Source organism: Castor canadensis, chromosome 1 (assembly GCF_047511655.1).
Source record: "Castor canadensis chromosome 1, mCasCan1.hap1v2, whole genome shotgun sequence".
Classification (NCBI taxonomy): Eukaryota; Metazoa; Chordata; class Mammalia; order Rodentia; family Castoridae; genus Castor; species Castor canadensis.
The window spans coordinates 137,363,356-137,378,057 of NC_133386.1; the positions used below are offsets into that span (position 1 = coordinate 137,363,356).

The 14,702-nt window shown below is 41.2% G+C and overlaps 1 protein-coding gene across 1 annotated transcript; it reads left to right on the forward strand.

Annotated features, from left to right (window-relative positions):
* Positions 1–1,294: 1,294 nt before the first annotated feature.
* Positions 1,295–14,411, forward strand: LOC141410489 (MAP/microtubule affinity-regulating kinase 3-like). Its single transcript, XM_074083176.1, has one exon. It carries the CDS (start codon positions 11,606–11,608, stop codon positions 11,876–11,878), a length of 273 nt encoding a protein of 90 aa, XP_073939277.1. The 5' UTR covers positions 1,295–11,605; the 3' UTR covers positions 11,879–14,411.
* Positions 14,412–14,702: the final 291 nt, after the last annotated feature.

The window sequence follows — 14,702 nt, forward strand, 5'->3', positions numbered from 1 at the left end:
TGAGTTGTAAGACAGAACACTTTTCTCCTATGCTTTCATCTTCTCTTAACACAAAAGACTGCAAGTATTTAAGTCACTTCAGTTACATCAAAAGAGAATAATCAGTTTCTGTTCAGTGCTAGCTGAGTTAAATAGCAGCTCTGTTTCCAGAAAGATAATAATGTCAAAAATTAGAGAGAAAACAGCAGGCATTCTGTGGAATTTCACTGCTGAACAAATGGCTGAAAGGTGCTTCATAGTTAATTTAAGTAATTTTTTTTCTAAATTACACCCTGAGTTGAAGCCTAAGAACTCTTTTTCTCCGTATATAACTAAAACACAATGCTGAAGGCCTCATCAGACAGTTATTCCTGATATTTTAATAATAAAGTAGAATGCCCTCATCATATGGTTTATTATTATATTTGAATGTGCTGTAGACTAAATCAATTCCAGAGGAAAACTGTGGCATGCAGTAAAGCCCTACTGCAAGAGGAAAACTCTTGTAAGGAATGTATTCTCAACATCAACCACATGAAGATGTCATCCTGCTAATTTTGTCTAAATGTTCTGCATAAGGGTGGGTCAGAATAAGGGGGAACAAAACTTTAAGCAGCATAGTTGCTCATGAAAGCACAGACCTGTGATGATGGAGGCACAAACACAGGAGCAGTACAAGAGGGGCCCAAGAGCTGCCATAACAAAGGACCACAGGTAGATCGCCTAAGCAAGGGAAAATTATTTTCTCACAATTTGGAGCTGGAAATCTGGTCAAGGTACCAGTGTGGCTGGTTTCTGAGCAGGACCCTCTGTATGCATTGTAGATGACCTCCTCCTTGTTATTTCTCACATGGCCTCTCCTTGGTGTTCACAAATGGGGCTTGGAGAGAGAGGGAAAGGGAGAGATGGAGAGCTCCATCGTCTCTTCTTACGACCCTACTAGATCAGTGCTCAGTGTTCCACCCTATGACCTCACGTAACCTTAATTACTCCCTTGGAGGCCTCATCGCCACATACTGTCAAAATGGGTGTCATGGTTTAGCACATGAATGGGGGGCACTAACATTCAGCCCATACACTGCTCATCTCATTCTTGTACTGTACTCCTCTATTCCTGTCCTGGGAACCTGCCAGAGCCTGCCCCTTAGAGGACGTCATTATCTCTGCTTGCTGGAGGCCTACAGGATGCTCTGTATTGTACTCTCCAGAGTAGAGAAACAGTAATTATGGTTTAAGAATGAGGAAATGAAAGTCAAAAGAACGAATATTGTTGGGATCTCTGATTTTCTGTCTCTGTCCTTGGTCGTCTAGGGCTGCGGTAGCAAGAAGATGGCACTCATCACAGTCTTCTGCCAAGAGTGGAGAGAGAGGCCTTGCTGCCTTGAAGTAAAGACTGCAAAGTGTACGCACCGCCATCACTGCAGGCTCACGTGTCTGTCTCGGTTTTAGTATGAGCTCTCTGAGAAAGGAACTGTTCAGTAATGTTTATGTCCACTGCACTTAGCACAGCACTCAGTATATAGAGTCAAGACATGTATGACTCTAGAATTAGTGACACCACATGCTGGCAACCAACTCAAATGCATCAAGTTTACTTTCTCTGTTAACCACACCCATGGAAGATCACTTGGGGAAAACACCACGGGAAAGACATTCGATAGTGATCAGACTCATTTATGAAGTGATCTGTTCCTCTTCCATCCTTTATCTCTGTGCTTAGTAAGCAGCAGAGAAGCAAGAGCCTGCGAGACATGAGCCTGGTGGATTATATGTAAAGCAGATTTCAATGCCACCCATCCTTCTGTCCAAACTCTTTGGTCTTCTTTCTCTGTCAGTCTTCCAAATCTGAGGATTTAAGCATTAATGACACACTGTGGATTTATTCAACTGTCATTGGGCTCCCACTCAATCATTGACTTTTGTAGAGTTCAGAGGGCATTATTCTCATTTTTTAGGATGATTGCAAACAAAAGAAAGTTCTTAAAATCACTGCCGACAACTTACTTAGCTTACGTTGGCCTAGAAGACATGACCATCAAATGTACTGTTATCTAGAAGCATCCATCGGATAAGAAATAGCTGTCTGAGCTTATGTGGAACTCCTTATATTAAGGCCAGGAAAGCTCTCTCTTTTACCTTGGATCATATACCCAAAGTCAGCACACAATAGACACCTGCACACCCATGGTTACCACCACGCTATTCACAATAACCATGCTATTGAAACTGCTATTCAGAGTTGAATGGTTTTTCTTAAATGTGGTAAACACACACAGTGGAGTATTATTTGTCTATCAGGACTGAAATTATGTCACTGCAGATAAATGGATGGAACTGGAGATCATCATAGTAAGCAAAATAAGCCAGGCTCAAAAAGACAGATGCAGCATTTTTTCTCTCACATGTGGGATCTAGATCTGAAAAAAGGATGACATGAACATAAATGAGGGACTATATGGGGGAAGACAACAGGAAGTGGAGAAAAGGGGAGTAGAGTATGACTGGATTATATTATATGCATATATAAGATCATGAGAACCATTTTAATGAAATCTGTAAGAAAGTTAGAAAAGGGGGGGTGGGGAATAGATGATAAAAAGAGTAATAGAGGGGTGAATATGATTGAAATATATGCATGCATGAAATATCACAACAAAACCCCTCACTTTCTACAATTAATATACAGTAATAAAATAATTTTATAAAAATGTTTTTATAAAAAGAACTACTGATGACAAAGGGTTAAAATGCCCTTAATTTTAGTTCTCTTATAAGTGAAAAGTTCCTTTTATTTGCAAAACTACCTATGTATAAGTAAACAGAGTTGGTGACCTCTAGGCCACCCAGGTGTGTCATAAAGCATCAAAGAATGAAAGAATATGAATAACAAGGAGCATAGGATTTATCAATGAACATAGGAAAATGCAAAACCAAGACTTCAGTTAATTATTGTTAACAAAGGTAGCCATACAAGATGAGGAGAAATGTGAGAGAATCTGCATAGGTGGCTATGTCCCATGGAATATGAGACATTTTGTCAAAGACAGTGACAGTACCTGCTCACTGGTCCCATGGGTTTCTCCAAAGTCTCAGAGATGAAGAAACATTCTTCCTTTCTGACCTAGGCCCTCATAGGGCTAACCTCCAGTATGCGTTCATGATGAATGTGGAAGAACAAATTTATGGACGAGAAGGGCAAATGCCAGGAATACTTTTCTGCCTCTGGGTGAAAGTGCATCACATGGAGCTTCCCTTATGGCACTGGTTGGGGTGTGGCCTGCAGGCCTTTGCACAGGGTCTTATTGTGTTTGCTTTTCCAACCTCTCTCTTCTCCTGTGCTGTTGAGCTAGACATTGCCTGAGGAGTCCTTACTTCATCCCTACAGAATAAGTGATGCCCGACCTGCAGGAGCACTCAGGATTGAGCAAAATGATCCCTTTTGGAGCTGTTTTGGGGAGCTAATTATGCAGTTTTTGCTTCAGATCATCCCCTTGCCTTAACCTGCCTGCCTCTTGGCCACTTGCCTCTCATTAGTGCCTTTCATGAAAGCTCACTGGAAAGCAAGAGGATGTGAAATTCAAGTGACTGCCAGTTTGACGGCAGCAAAAGATAAAAAATATACTTAGGGACTCAAGATTTCTGTATCATCTGTACACTGAAATTTTCCATACCATGCCCAGGGCTCATTAGCATAGACAGGTCTTGTTAGAATGGCTGCACACACTACACAGTAGGTTATGCAGCACCCTGTGCCCCAGTCCTCACATGTGCTCTACGCTGATGCTCCCTTCGTAAACTGCAAGGGTAATCCTAGAAGCTGTAACTGTAAACATAGGCTTTCAAATGTCAGCTACCACCCTGGGCTATATGAATTAGCACTTATTTACATGGATATATTTCCTCCAGGAAACTATAAATGCTTTTTATATATAAGGCATATATAAGGCAACTACCTGCTGAGGGACCAGAAGAACTAGTGAGTTTTACAGGGAGAGACACAGAGTTGCAGGGAAGCTCAGTGGTTTCATGAGTCAGAGAGGACAGCCGTTACCAGTTCTCCCAATGCACCGGCTGACTGGACAAGCACTTGTTGCATGTGCGTGCACGGAATGCTAAGACTAAAAGGAATGGCAGTGTTGAATTTCTCAAGGACATTTTCTTGCAGTAAATATCCCGTTTGTGATCCGACAGAGAAATCAGAGAGACTCAGTGAGGTAACTGCCACAGCAACCCTCTGTGACAGAGATGACCCAAACCACACTGATGACTGCCTATCATTCACTACTAATCTGAATAGGTCAGGGGAGAATATACAAGTCTGAATCACTCTTTGTAAAGTTGGGCTCTGCAGCAATGAAAGTAAAGAAATGTCAGTTTTAAACGAAATGGCCAGCTCTCTCTCAGTGTGAGGGGAAAATTTCAGTTGACCTAGTTTAGTGCTGAAGACCTGAAGGAGGGAAATAAGTTGAAAAATTCTACACTTAATACCACCACCAATCAGGTTCCTGGTAATTCAGGTTTTGAATACTCCTGCCATAAATCTCATCACTTTGTATGTTTGATCTGTAAGTAAGAACTTCCAAAGATGCTGTGTGCTGAATGCCTCATGCTTTCATTTATCTATCTGTATTGATCACCTGCCAGGCATTCAGCTAGATGCTGAGAAAAGAGCATGAAGAAGTCATATTTTCTAACCTCATGGAGCTAACCATCCAATAAGGGGCAGCCAGAACATAAATTATTGCCAGATATCTGGGAGAAAATATTAGAACACTGTCTCAAGGGGTGATAAATGTCTGAAACTGGGACACAAGAGATAAAACATATTCAAGAAATATTTAAGAGAAAAATTGGAAGATTTTGGTAATGTCAGAAGAAAGTTAGACAAGAGTGGATTTGAGTTTTTGCTTGGTTGACAGTGGGACCTTTGCTAGGTGGTAGAAGGTTTAGTGAGGAAGACAAGGGGTCCAGTTTTGTATAGGCTGAGCCTGAAGAGTTTACAGGACACATATAAACCTTCAGATAAGTCTCTGAATCTGAGGCTCAGGTAAGTGACTGCCAAAGTTGCAGGTACATGTGGGTGCCATGGTAGCTAAGCCATATCAAAGGACAAAATTGCTCAGAATTTGTACTCAGAGAGCACAATAATGGATTCCAAAAATGGAATCCACAAAAGACCCCAAGAAAGAAGTATCAAAGAAGTCATGGGATGACTGGAGAGCACAATTGCTTAGGAGGCCAGGGGCGGAAAGTTCCCAAGTGGAGGTCAGCAGCCAGGCCTTACATTTGACAGTTAGGGAGGGCCATGGTGTGCCGGTGAAACCATTTTAAGCCACGCTGAAGGGCTGGTGAGTGGATGGGAAGAAAGGGAATCAGAAGCAATGAGTACTGATGAATGTTCCACTACCTGTTGGTTCACCAGAATCTCCCAGGGAGTTGCTAAAAAGTAGAGATCTGGGCCATGTTCTGAATCTTCTGAGGGAAATCCCCACCTAAAGTGGCTTTCTGTGTTTGGCATGCTCCTCTGGTGATGTTAGTACAGGTTGCATGGGAGCAGTAGATTGTTCTTTTGATACCTAATAGAAAATGGAATGACAGTGATGAGGCAGGAGTGTGATTCAGATGGGGATGAGAAGTAGATACTGGGTGGGATAAACTCAGCCATATTTGTAGGTTGGTGTTGGAGAGGGAAAGGAAAATATCATGGTGCCAGGAGAGAAAAGACTGAAGATCTTGTGAATGTTAACTACTTCGTACAAAGAACTCAATGAAATGCCAGCACCCTCTCCTTTCCTTTTCCCTTCAGCGGAATAAAATTTCTAGCTTAGTTGTGAGTGATCAAATTTACCCACTATTACTGTATCTCGCTTCACTTCCAGTCACACTTATTAATAAAATGATCAGCTTGTAGGGCAAGATCTGGGTGCATGCTACAAATTAATTAGCACAGCTACAAAGTGCTTCAGATTTGGGTGGTATCTTAAGCAGGAACAGTTATCCTACATCATCCTTCATCTTGTCACTATTTTAATCCTGAATGACTGAGAATCCAGGCTGTCTTAGAGCATAAAAGTCCACTAAATTAAGTAAAGAAAGTTTGATGCATGTTTTCTTTCACAAAGTCTGTGATAGAATCATTTCAAAGAAATTCAGCTATGTGTGTGCACATGAGTGTGTGTGCATGAATGTGTGTGTGCGTGTGTGTGTGTCCACAGACATGTGCATGAACCCTTTTCATTTCAGATCCAGCTGCTAAGTCACCACCTTAAATAACACCTCCATACACATGATATCATAATAGTCTCCACAGCAACTGGGAGTGACATTGCAAACCTGTCTGGGATTAAATGGTAAGGTTAAGCAAGAAGACAAGAGTAGACGATCTCCTAAGCAACAAATGCGCTTTTCCCATGGAAACACCGCTTGGTAGAAAAGAAAAGGAAACACAGATAATAGACATAGGTACACAATAGTTCCTAAATACAGCATTTCACTAAGCACTCTGTCAATTGCAATTTAAAAAACATTCAACCTATGAGAATAATCACTGGAAGAAAAGCTTCCTCTGGGTTAATGCTTCAAGAAGGGAGAGATTTTTTTTTGAAGTCAGACATCACATATCACAGCTGCTCATAAAAGAGGGCAAATGTGAACGAGCAAGATATTAGAAGGCTTTTAGATTTGATCCACTTTAAAAAACACCAAAGAACAGAAGTCAAACTTAATAAACTAGATAAATTACGTGTGGGTAATTAACACTATACAAATTCCCTTTTGAAGAGAGTCAAGCTTGGAAATAGAAAACTCCCCTAGTGAAGATAAGATAAAATTTACATTCAAAGAGTTAAACAACAAATTTAGGGAATATTTGCTAAACTCAACAGTGTGTCAGTGTATACATGCATTACTCAGCACCATAGGCTCCATCTTTGATCACCCACTTCAGATGATATGATATGCCCTGGGCATCCAGAATCTGAATTATCCCATATCATAATCCGGTGAAGCAATTGTATTGTCCTGAGTGTCAAATGACAAAATGGTGGCAGGGGGAGATAAACATTCCCCAAGTCACACAGCAGGTATCAAGCTATGACTCAGACCTCCCTCCTGACTCCAAATCCTCATGCTCTGTTCACTGAGATCTGTTACCTCTGTGTACAACCTTGATCACTTACAAAGATGCTCTTACTGTGCCTTTTCCTACAATCCTTCATGATTAATGTCAACTTATCCTTGTAATGTTGTCCCCTTATTTATCAATGTCAAGCACATTTTGCTCTCTACATTATAATCATCAACTCAGTGGAAGGGGAGATGTCAAGAGAACTCATCTGGGTATCTCATTTTATTGCTAAGGAAATCAAAGACCAAAAGGAGTAAATTCCTGTCATAGAAGTGAGACCAGAATCACAGTCTCCCCATTGCCTCTCAAACCACAGTCTCTCCCCACATTATACGCCTATTACCTATCATTTGTTATTTATTATTAATAAATTGCTTTCCTAAGCGGGAAACTCAGTCCCTTATCTTTTCCTCTCTTTCTGCCTCCCATCCAACTATAAATTCCAGGAGATTCAGAAGTCAATTATATTATTAAAATTTAAATATCAAGGAACACTTTAATAAAAGACTTCCTCCAATTCTATGAACTGTTATAAAAGAAGACCTTCAGAGGAAGCAGTGGTCTCTTCTCTCCTTTCCCAGTCCATCATAAAGTCATCCCTCCTGAGGTCACATTTTTATCTTTTCTGATGCAACAGAATCAAGCCAGTGACCTTATTTGCTCACTCAGGGCCACTGAAATTGCTGCTCTGTGTTTTCCTTACTAATCTCTATATAAAGAAGTCTCTCTGTGACAAACACTCATTAATGTTAACATGAACTACCCACATATCAAATAAGACCCCAATGATTCGACAACATTAAATTTTCTTTGAAGGCCTTTAGAAAGTAAGACATCCATGGATTACTCATCCTGACAAATGGGGATTTGCAGGCTGGTTAAAATTCACAGAGGATGATTATGCCTATCCCCACAATATTGCAGCTTCCTTTTAAAATTCACTTTTTCCCCCTCTGCCTTTCACTGGTTGAATTAAAAGTGTAGTTTACTAGGATGCGGGGCATTAGAGATGTTTGATGGCAGAGCAAGTGCCACACATAGGTGCTGAGAAGTGAAATAGCAGGTTTCATGAGGGCAGGTCCAGTGGAGTGGAGGATATCCACCCCAACAGTCTGGGACAGCCCATCCAACTCCAGGCTTTTCCTAACTCTGTTGGTGAAAAGAGAAAATCCAAATGTCTTCACAATCATCCTGATTCCTCATGAAAACTCTTCATTTCCCTGTCAGCACAGAGTTCTAACCACTCCTTCAATCATTCTAGCAATATTTTGAGGTCTTCTGGGATATAATAACTGTCCCCCCAAAGAACCCACGCAGCATCCAAACCAGAAGCCACTGAGTCATTTTATAAATAAACTCACGAAGAAAAGCATCAGGTTCTTTTTGTTTCTTTTTTGAAGAATAACAAAACTAGGATATGTGAATTTAAAATCCCTTTTTTCTTTATCTAACACAACATTTCAGCTTAGCTAGAAAGCAATGCATTATATTTATGTTTGGATTGCTTTGCCCTAAAAAGTCTTAGGTTGATATTTCTCCAAATTTTCTGATTAAATCAGGATTAAGTCAGGTTACCAAATTAAATCCCAACTTTGTAAACTATTATTGTCTTTCTTTAAAAGTAACTCTCAGTAATAATTATTCAGGGAAATATAATTCCAACACCTTTTTAAATTAGGGAGAAAAACAAGCTTGGATACACCCAAAGTCAGGCTTTGGGGCTACTCCAGGGACTAAAATAAAAGGAGTTTTCCATGGTACCACTTGGTCATCTTCCAAACCTCAGGCATCGTCCAGCTAATGCTCCATTAGGATGTCATTTCTTTGCTTCACTTCAAAGCTCTGGCTACTTTCTTGCATTTTTCTGAAAACAAGGAGTTACCTGTGGAAATCATTTTGTCAGGCAATTTGGCAAGTCACTTAAAATACTCATCAATTTCAGTACTTTAATTAAAACCAGGAAGTCCTCTGTCCAATATGATTCTCCTGTCTGGGTGAACTCACAATTCATCTCTGCCTTCAACAGGCCCTGCTATTTCAAGGTGACAAAAGACAGGTGCCTCAGGCCTGGGGTAGCTATGTGTGTCTCAGGATTTGGCTAGTGTTGATGATTTTGTTTTTTAAAAAAATTGAAGGACAGATACATGGTTTTCTGACCTGGGACTTGACAAGTTACTTATCCTATCTCGCCCCATAGAGCCAGAGCCAATGACAACTTTGGGGAAAATAAAGAGTCATCAGTGTAGCGTCTGAGTACATTTTGCTGATAAATCTGACAGCAAGATCTTTGCCTTCTGAGCCACGGGTCTGAGTTTTTTGGGGGTTCTCACTGACAACACAATTGTGGAGAGCTACTAGAGGCTGGTTCTGCTGGCCTCAGGTGTCATTCTTAGCAATGACAGCCACTATCTTGGGGGGAGGAGACAGTTGAAAGATGGATTAATGTCATCCAAGCAGAAAGTCTTCAATTCCATAGGATCTGACAGCCTGTGCATAATAAGCTGGACAACCCGGAGTTTCTCTACAGCGTCAGCCCCTTAGGTACTGTCAGAAGGGAAAAGAACAAAGTTTCTCTACAGCATCAGCCCCTTAGGTACTGTCAGAAGGCAAAAGAACAAAGCAAGATAAACATAGAGACAAAACAGCTCACAGGCATAATATAAAAGTCACAAAAGCAAGCAGTCTGTGCAGCCATAATACCAGCACAGTTAAGAAAACTGCACGATGAATCCAGTTTCAACCTCTTCCCCTGCATCCATCAAACTTCTTAAGTTCTCTGTCTCAGCCCCACAAACCACCAAGAGTTGAATTGTATCCTATTGGAAGAAAAGATATTTACAGAGATTATCAAATTAAAATGAAGTCATCAGGATTGGCCCAAATGTAATTAAACCAGTGTTCTTGAAACAAGGGGGAAATTTGAATACAGAGGCACAAGCATAGGGAGGAAAGATGGTGTGAAGAGACAAAAGGAGATGACGGTCACGTTCCATCCGAGGACAGAGGTCTTGAACAAGTCCTTGCCTCACAGCCTTCGGTAAGAACAATATCACCAAAAGATTCATTTGAGGTTTATAGCCTCCGAAGAAGTGGGACAATAAATCTCTGCTGTTGAACTCACTCAATTTGCAGTACTTTTTATACTCCCTGGCTCCGATGTCTGTTACTGAAATGCTGGGAGGGGGGAGTGGTCTCTTCAGGAGGCCATTCGTTCTTGTCCACCTTCCTCATTCTCTTCCCTGGGTGGCTCCCCACCCCTGACCCTGCAGCAGATGCCTACCTTCCCTGTGCTGACACTCAGCACAGATTTCTTCACCTCAGATTTCTCCATCCCAAAAATGGTAGAGTGGTTTTGCTCATTTTTTTAACCTATTGAGTATCAGCAGTTTAGCTTGTGCTCTGAATCTACCTGACATACAGACCAGTCATTTCGGTTCTCTGCAAATTAACGATAACATTTCATTTCTCCATCTGTTCACTAGTATGATTATCATCTGAGTTGTTTTGGTTTGTTTGTTTTTGAGGGTGGTGGGATATAAGGTCTCACTAGTGCCCAGGCTAGCCTTGAACTCCTGGACTTCAGCAACCCTCCGGCTCCAGCCTCCCGAGTAGCTGGCACTATAAGACCACACCACCAAAATTTTTCATATATATACTATGAAACTGGGAATTTAACAAAATAGAAGGAAAAACAGTGAGGTGGGTAGAGGTGAGTGAGAAAATGGCTGACCTGGTCATGCACTCAGTGTACTGTTTGCTGGGAAGAGCAACTTTAAGCTGTGAACATTGAGGCCCCAGTCATCCTAAGTGCCGATGTCTGTGGCAGTCACAGTGTTAGGACATGACTAGCAGAGAAACTGCGCAGTGAACAGAACAGGAGGCAGGTGGCCGACAATCCAAGTGCAAGAATGTTTGTCTACTTTGCCTGATTTCCAAGAATAATGTGTAACAGATTTTTTTTCCTTTTTTTTCTGGGGGGCAGGGGAAGGGACAGTTGTCTATACTGGGGTTTGAACTCAGGGCCTCATGCTTGTGCTTCACCAGCCCTTTCTTGTGTTGGTTAGTTTTGAGATGGGGTCTCTAGAATCATTTCTGGGCTAGCCTCCAACCATGATCTTCCTGATCCTTCCCTCCCAAGTAGCTAGGATTGTAGGCATGAGTTACCAGCACCCAGAGCAAACTGTTTTCTTAATTTTAGTTGGTACAGGTGTCTGGTGAAGATTTTGCAGCCAGGTGGATTTTTGTGCTCATGGCTTCTGCTGGGGGTGGGAATACACATGAACACCTCTTAGTAAATATGAATCTGCATGGAGAAAATGTGGAGGTCACTTGTCAGCTTTGTGCTGGAGATGCTGATGAACTTGATAAAGTGGAAAAAGTTCATTTTCCTGTGCAATTAAAAATAAACCCACCACTGTGCGTTTCAGTCGCAATGTATCTTCTGAGCAAAAGGATGAAAACAAAGAAGCGAAACTTCGCTCTCTGCGCTTCACCTGGAGCATGAAAACCACTAGTTCCATGGATCCCAGTGACATGATGCGGGAAATCCGCAAAGTGCTAGACGCCAACAACTGCGACTACGAGCAGAGGGAGCGCTTCCTGCTTTTCTGCGTCCACGGCGACGGACATGCGGAGAACCTGGTGCAGTGGGAAATGGAAGTCTGTAAGCTGCCAAGACTGTCTCTGAACGGAGACCGGTTTAAACGGATATCAGGGACATCCATAGCTTTCAAAAATATTGCTTCCAAAATTGCCAATGAGCTAAAGCTGTAATCCAGTAATTATGGTGTAAATTAAGTAGCAATTTAAAGTGTTTTCCTAAACACTGATGGAAATATATAGAGTAATATTTAGGCAATAACAGTCTGCATCTTCTAAATCATGACATTAAAGCCTGAGGACGAGAGCACACCTGGGAGCGAAAGCTGGCCTTTTCTATGAATGCACTACATTAAAGTCGTGTGACCTTTAAAAAAAAAAAAAAAAACAATATCACCAAAAGATTCATTTGAGGTTTATAGCCTCCGAAGAAGTGGGACAATAAATCTCTGCTGTTGAACTCACTCAATTTGCAGTAGTTTTTATACTAGCTCTTGCAAGCTAAAATACTAAGGTCAACAGTGACATTTCCTCTTTTTTAATCTAGACCAAACACTGGATGGTCTTTGTTTAGCTCTCCGTATCCCAACACTAGACTTTAGCTCAGGCCACCATTGTCTTTCACCTGGTTTACTACATGAGGTTCTTGAATTTTGCCACCTCCCAATTCTCAGGGTTGCCATGGGGATCCTTCTGTATTATTTCTCTGTTTCTAAACATGCAGTGTAGCTCTGCTGACCTTGCAGTGGATGTCCTAAGCAAGGCCTCTCAGGAGCTGACTAGGTCATCTTCTCCGAGATGTTTCTTTTATTGATCTCTTCTTCAAATCCTTAGTTCCAGCCTCACCTGGTTGCCTAAATCTATCAAACACCTCGCATTTCTGTGTTCCTGTTCCTCCCTCTGCAAGGGAATGTCTTTCCCCTTGTCCAGCTGGCAAAATACTGTACGATCACAGCCAGGTGTCATCCCCCTCAATTCTCCGGGAAGCTTTCCCTGACCTCATAGGGCTTGGTTCTCTTCTGAACACCTCTCATGCTATGTGTTCATGGCTCTGTCAAAACTTGCTGGATTTCATTGCAATAGTCTCCTGCCTGTGAGCTTCTGGCGGCAGGGGCCTGGTTTGTCTTTGAACCTTTGCTGTGTTTTTGTGTCTAGGGCAGTAATGGGCACACAAAATATCTGTTGCAAAGGGTGGAAAGTTTTAATATTTAAAAGCAAGCAACATAAATTCTACAATATTATAAATGTTAGAATTTAAAAAGAACCACAATGTCCAGTCTTTTTTCTCACAGTTTAGCATCCTTTCGAATGCAGTAAATAAGAAATTATCTTGCTCTCATGCAATGGAATATGCCATATTTCTGCTTTCTTTAGGTTCATATAGCAAAAAAAAAAATAAAGAATTCATATATCCTCTGCTTATCTATCTGCTTTAAGACAAGGTCTTCTCATTAATTTTACACAATTTTTTTTCAGTACTGGGGTTTGCACTCAGGGCGGGTAGGTGCTCTTCCACTTAACTCACACCTCCATTTTTTTTATTGTCATACTGGGGGTACATTGTGACATTTAAACTAATTCTTACAGTATATCATAGTTGAATTCACCCCCTCCATCATTCCCTTTGTATCCCCTCCCCTCATTCCTGTTTCATTTTTCCATTTTCATACATTTGTATACAATATTCGCACCATATTCACCCTCTTCCACCCTCTCCCCACATCCTCCACCCTCCCACTGGTACCAACCACCCAGATAGGACCTGTTCTACCCTCCTGTTCTCTATTTTTGTAAAAAAAAAAAAAAAGTGTAGATATACAGGGAGTTTCCTTGTGACATTTCCATGTATGTATGTATTATGGCCTGAATTGGTTCATCTCCTCTATTTTACTCCTTTCTACCTTAGCCCCCTTTGTACGGTGATTTCAATAGGTTTAAAATTTTTATATTCATTCTTGTAGAGGAAGTACATCAACCATATTCTCCTTCTTAACTTCTTCTTTTACCCTCCCTCTCTCATATGTGACCTCCCCTTAGTATCACCTGTTTTTCATAATATTGCTTGTATTTGTATTAAGTCTATTATCCACATACGAAAGAAAATATGCATCCTTTGGCTAACTTTACTTAACATGATGTTCTCCAGTTCCATCCACACTCCCAGTCTTTTTTCTTTTTTGCTTTAGTTATTTTTCAGATAGGGTCTTGCTTTTGCCTGGGCAGGCCTAGGACCACAATCCCCTTGCTTACACCTCCTCCCAAGAATTCTCTGCAATTCTAATAAGCACATAGTAGTTTGAGCACTGCTGTGTGCTGCACATTGAGTAAGGCATTGGAGGGCTGGGGAGTCAAGAAAGCAGTCAGTGAGGGGAAGACTAAAAATGCTAAGATGGACAAGACAAGGTACCTGTGTTCAGTAAGTTCACAGGCACTGGTGGAAGCATTGCCTCTTTTTCTGCAATATTTAATTGGGATTGAACCTCTGTATGGAACTCTGGACGGTTGACATGATAGAAACATTTTGCAAACAAGTGTTTTCTAAGTTTTTAAGACAGTTCAGTGCTGAACACCAAAGATTTTAAGAGGAAATACTGCAAGACCTTCAAAGACATAGCTGGGGTCAGACTTATTAGGAGAGGTGCTTGAATCCAAACTTGCTGGGAGGCCCCTCTGAGGGGAACCTCATGGTCAGTGACTGATATATTGTCATAGAACCACCCAGGAACAGGATAATAATTCCTTAAGAAGAAGCTTGTTCACAAAGAAAAGGCAGCTGTGAAGATGCTTTGGTGGCCAAGTATCTTACAGATAGCCTGAGAGAGGAAGAACGTTGTTTTAGGCAAAAGCTTTAAACTCCTTTTTCATTAACTGTTGTGGCTTCACTATGAAATGACCAGGACTCAAACGAGAACTCTATGTGACCTACAGTTGAAATGCCTTCTTTCCACTCCTTTTAGCTGATTTTTCACTATTTCTTCCTCAAATTTCATGAAAACAG

Excerpts from the sequence above, each read along its gene's own strand:
- LOC141410489 (XM_074083176.1), top strand. The coding sequence starts at position 11,606 with ATGAAAACCACTAGTTCCATGGATCCCAGTGACATGATGCGGGAAATC.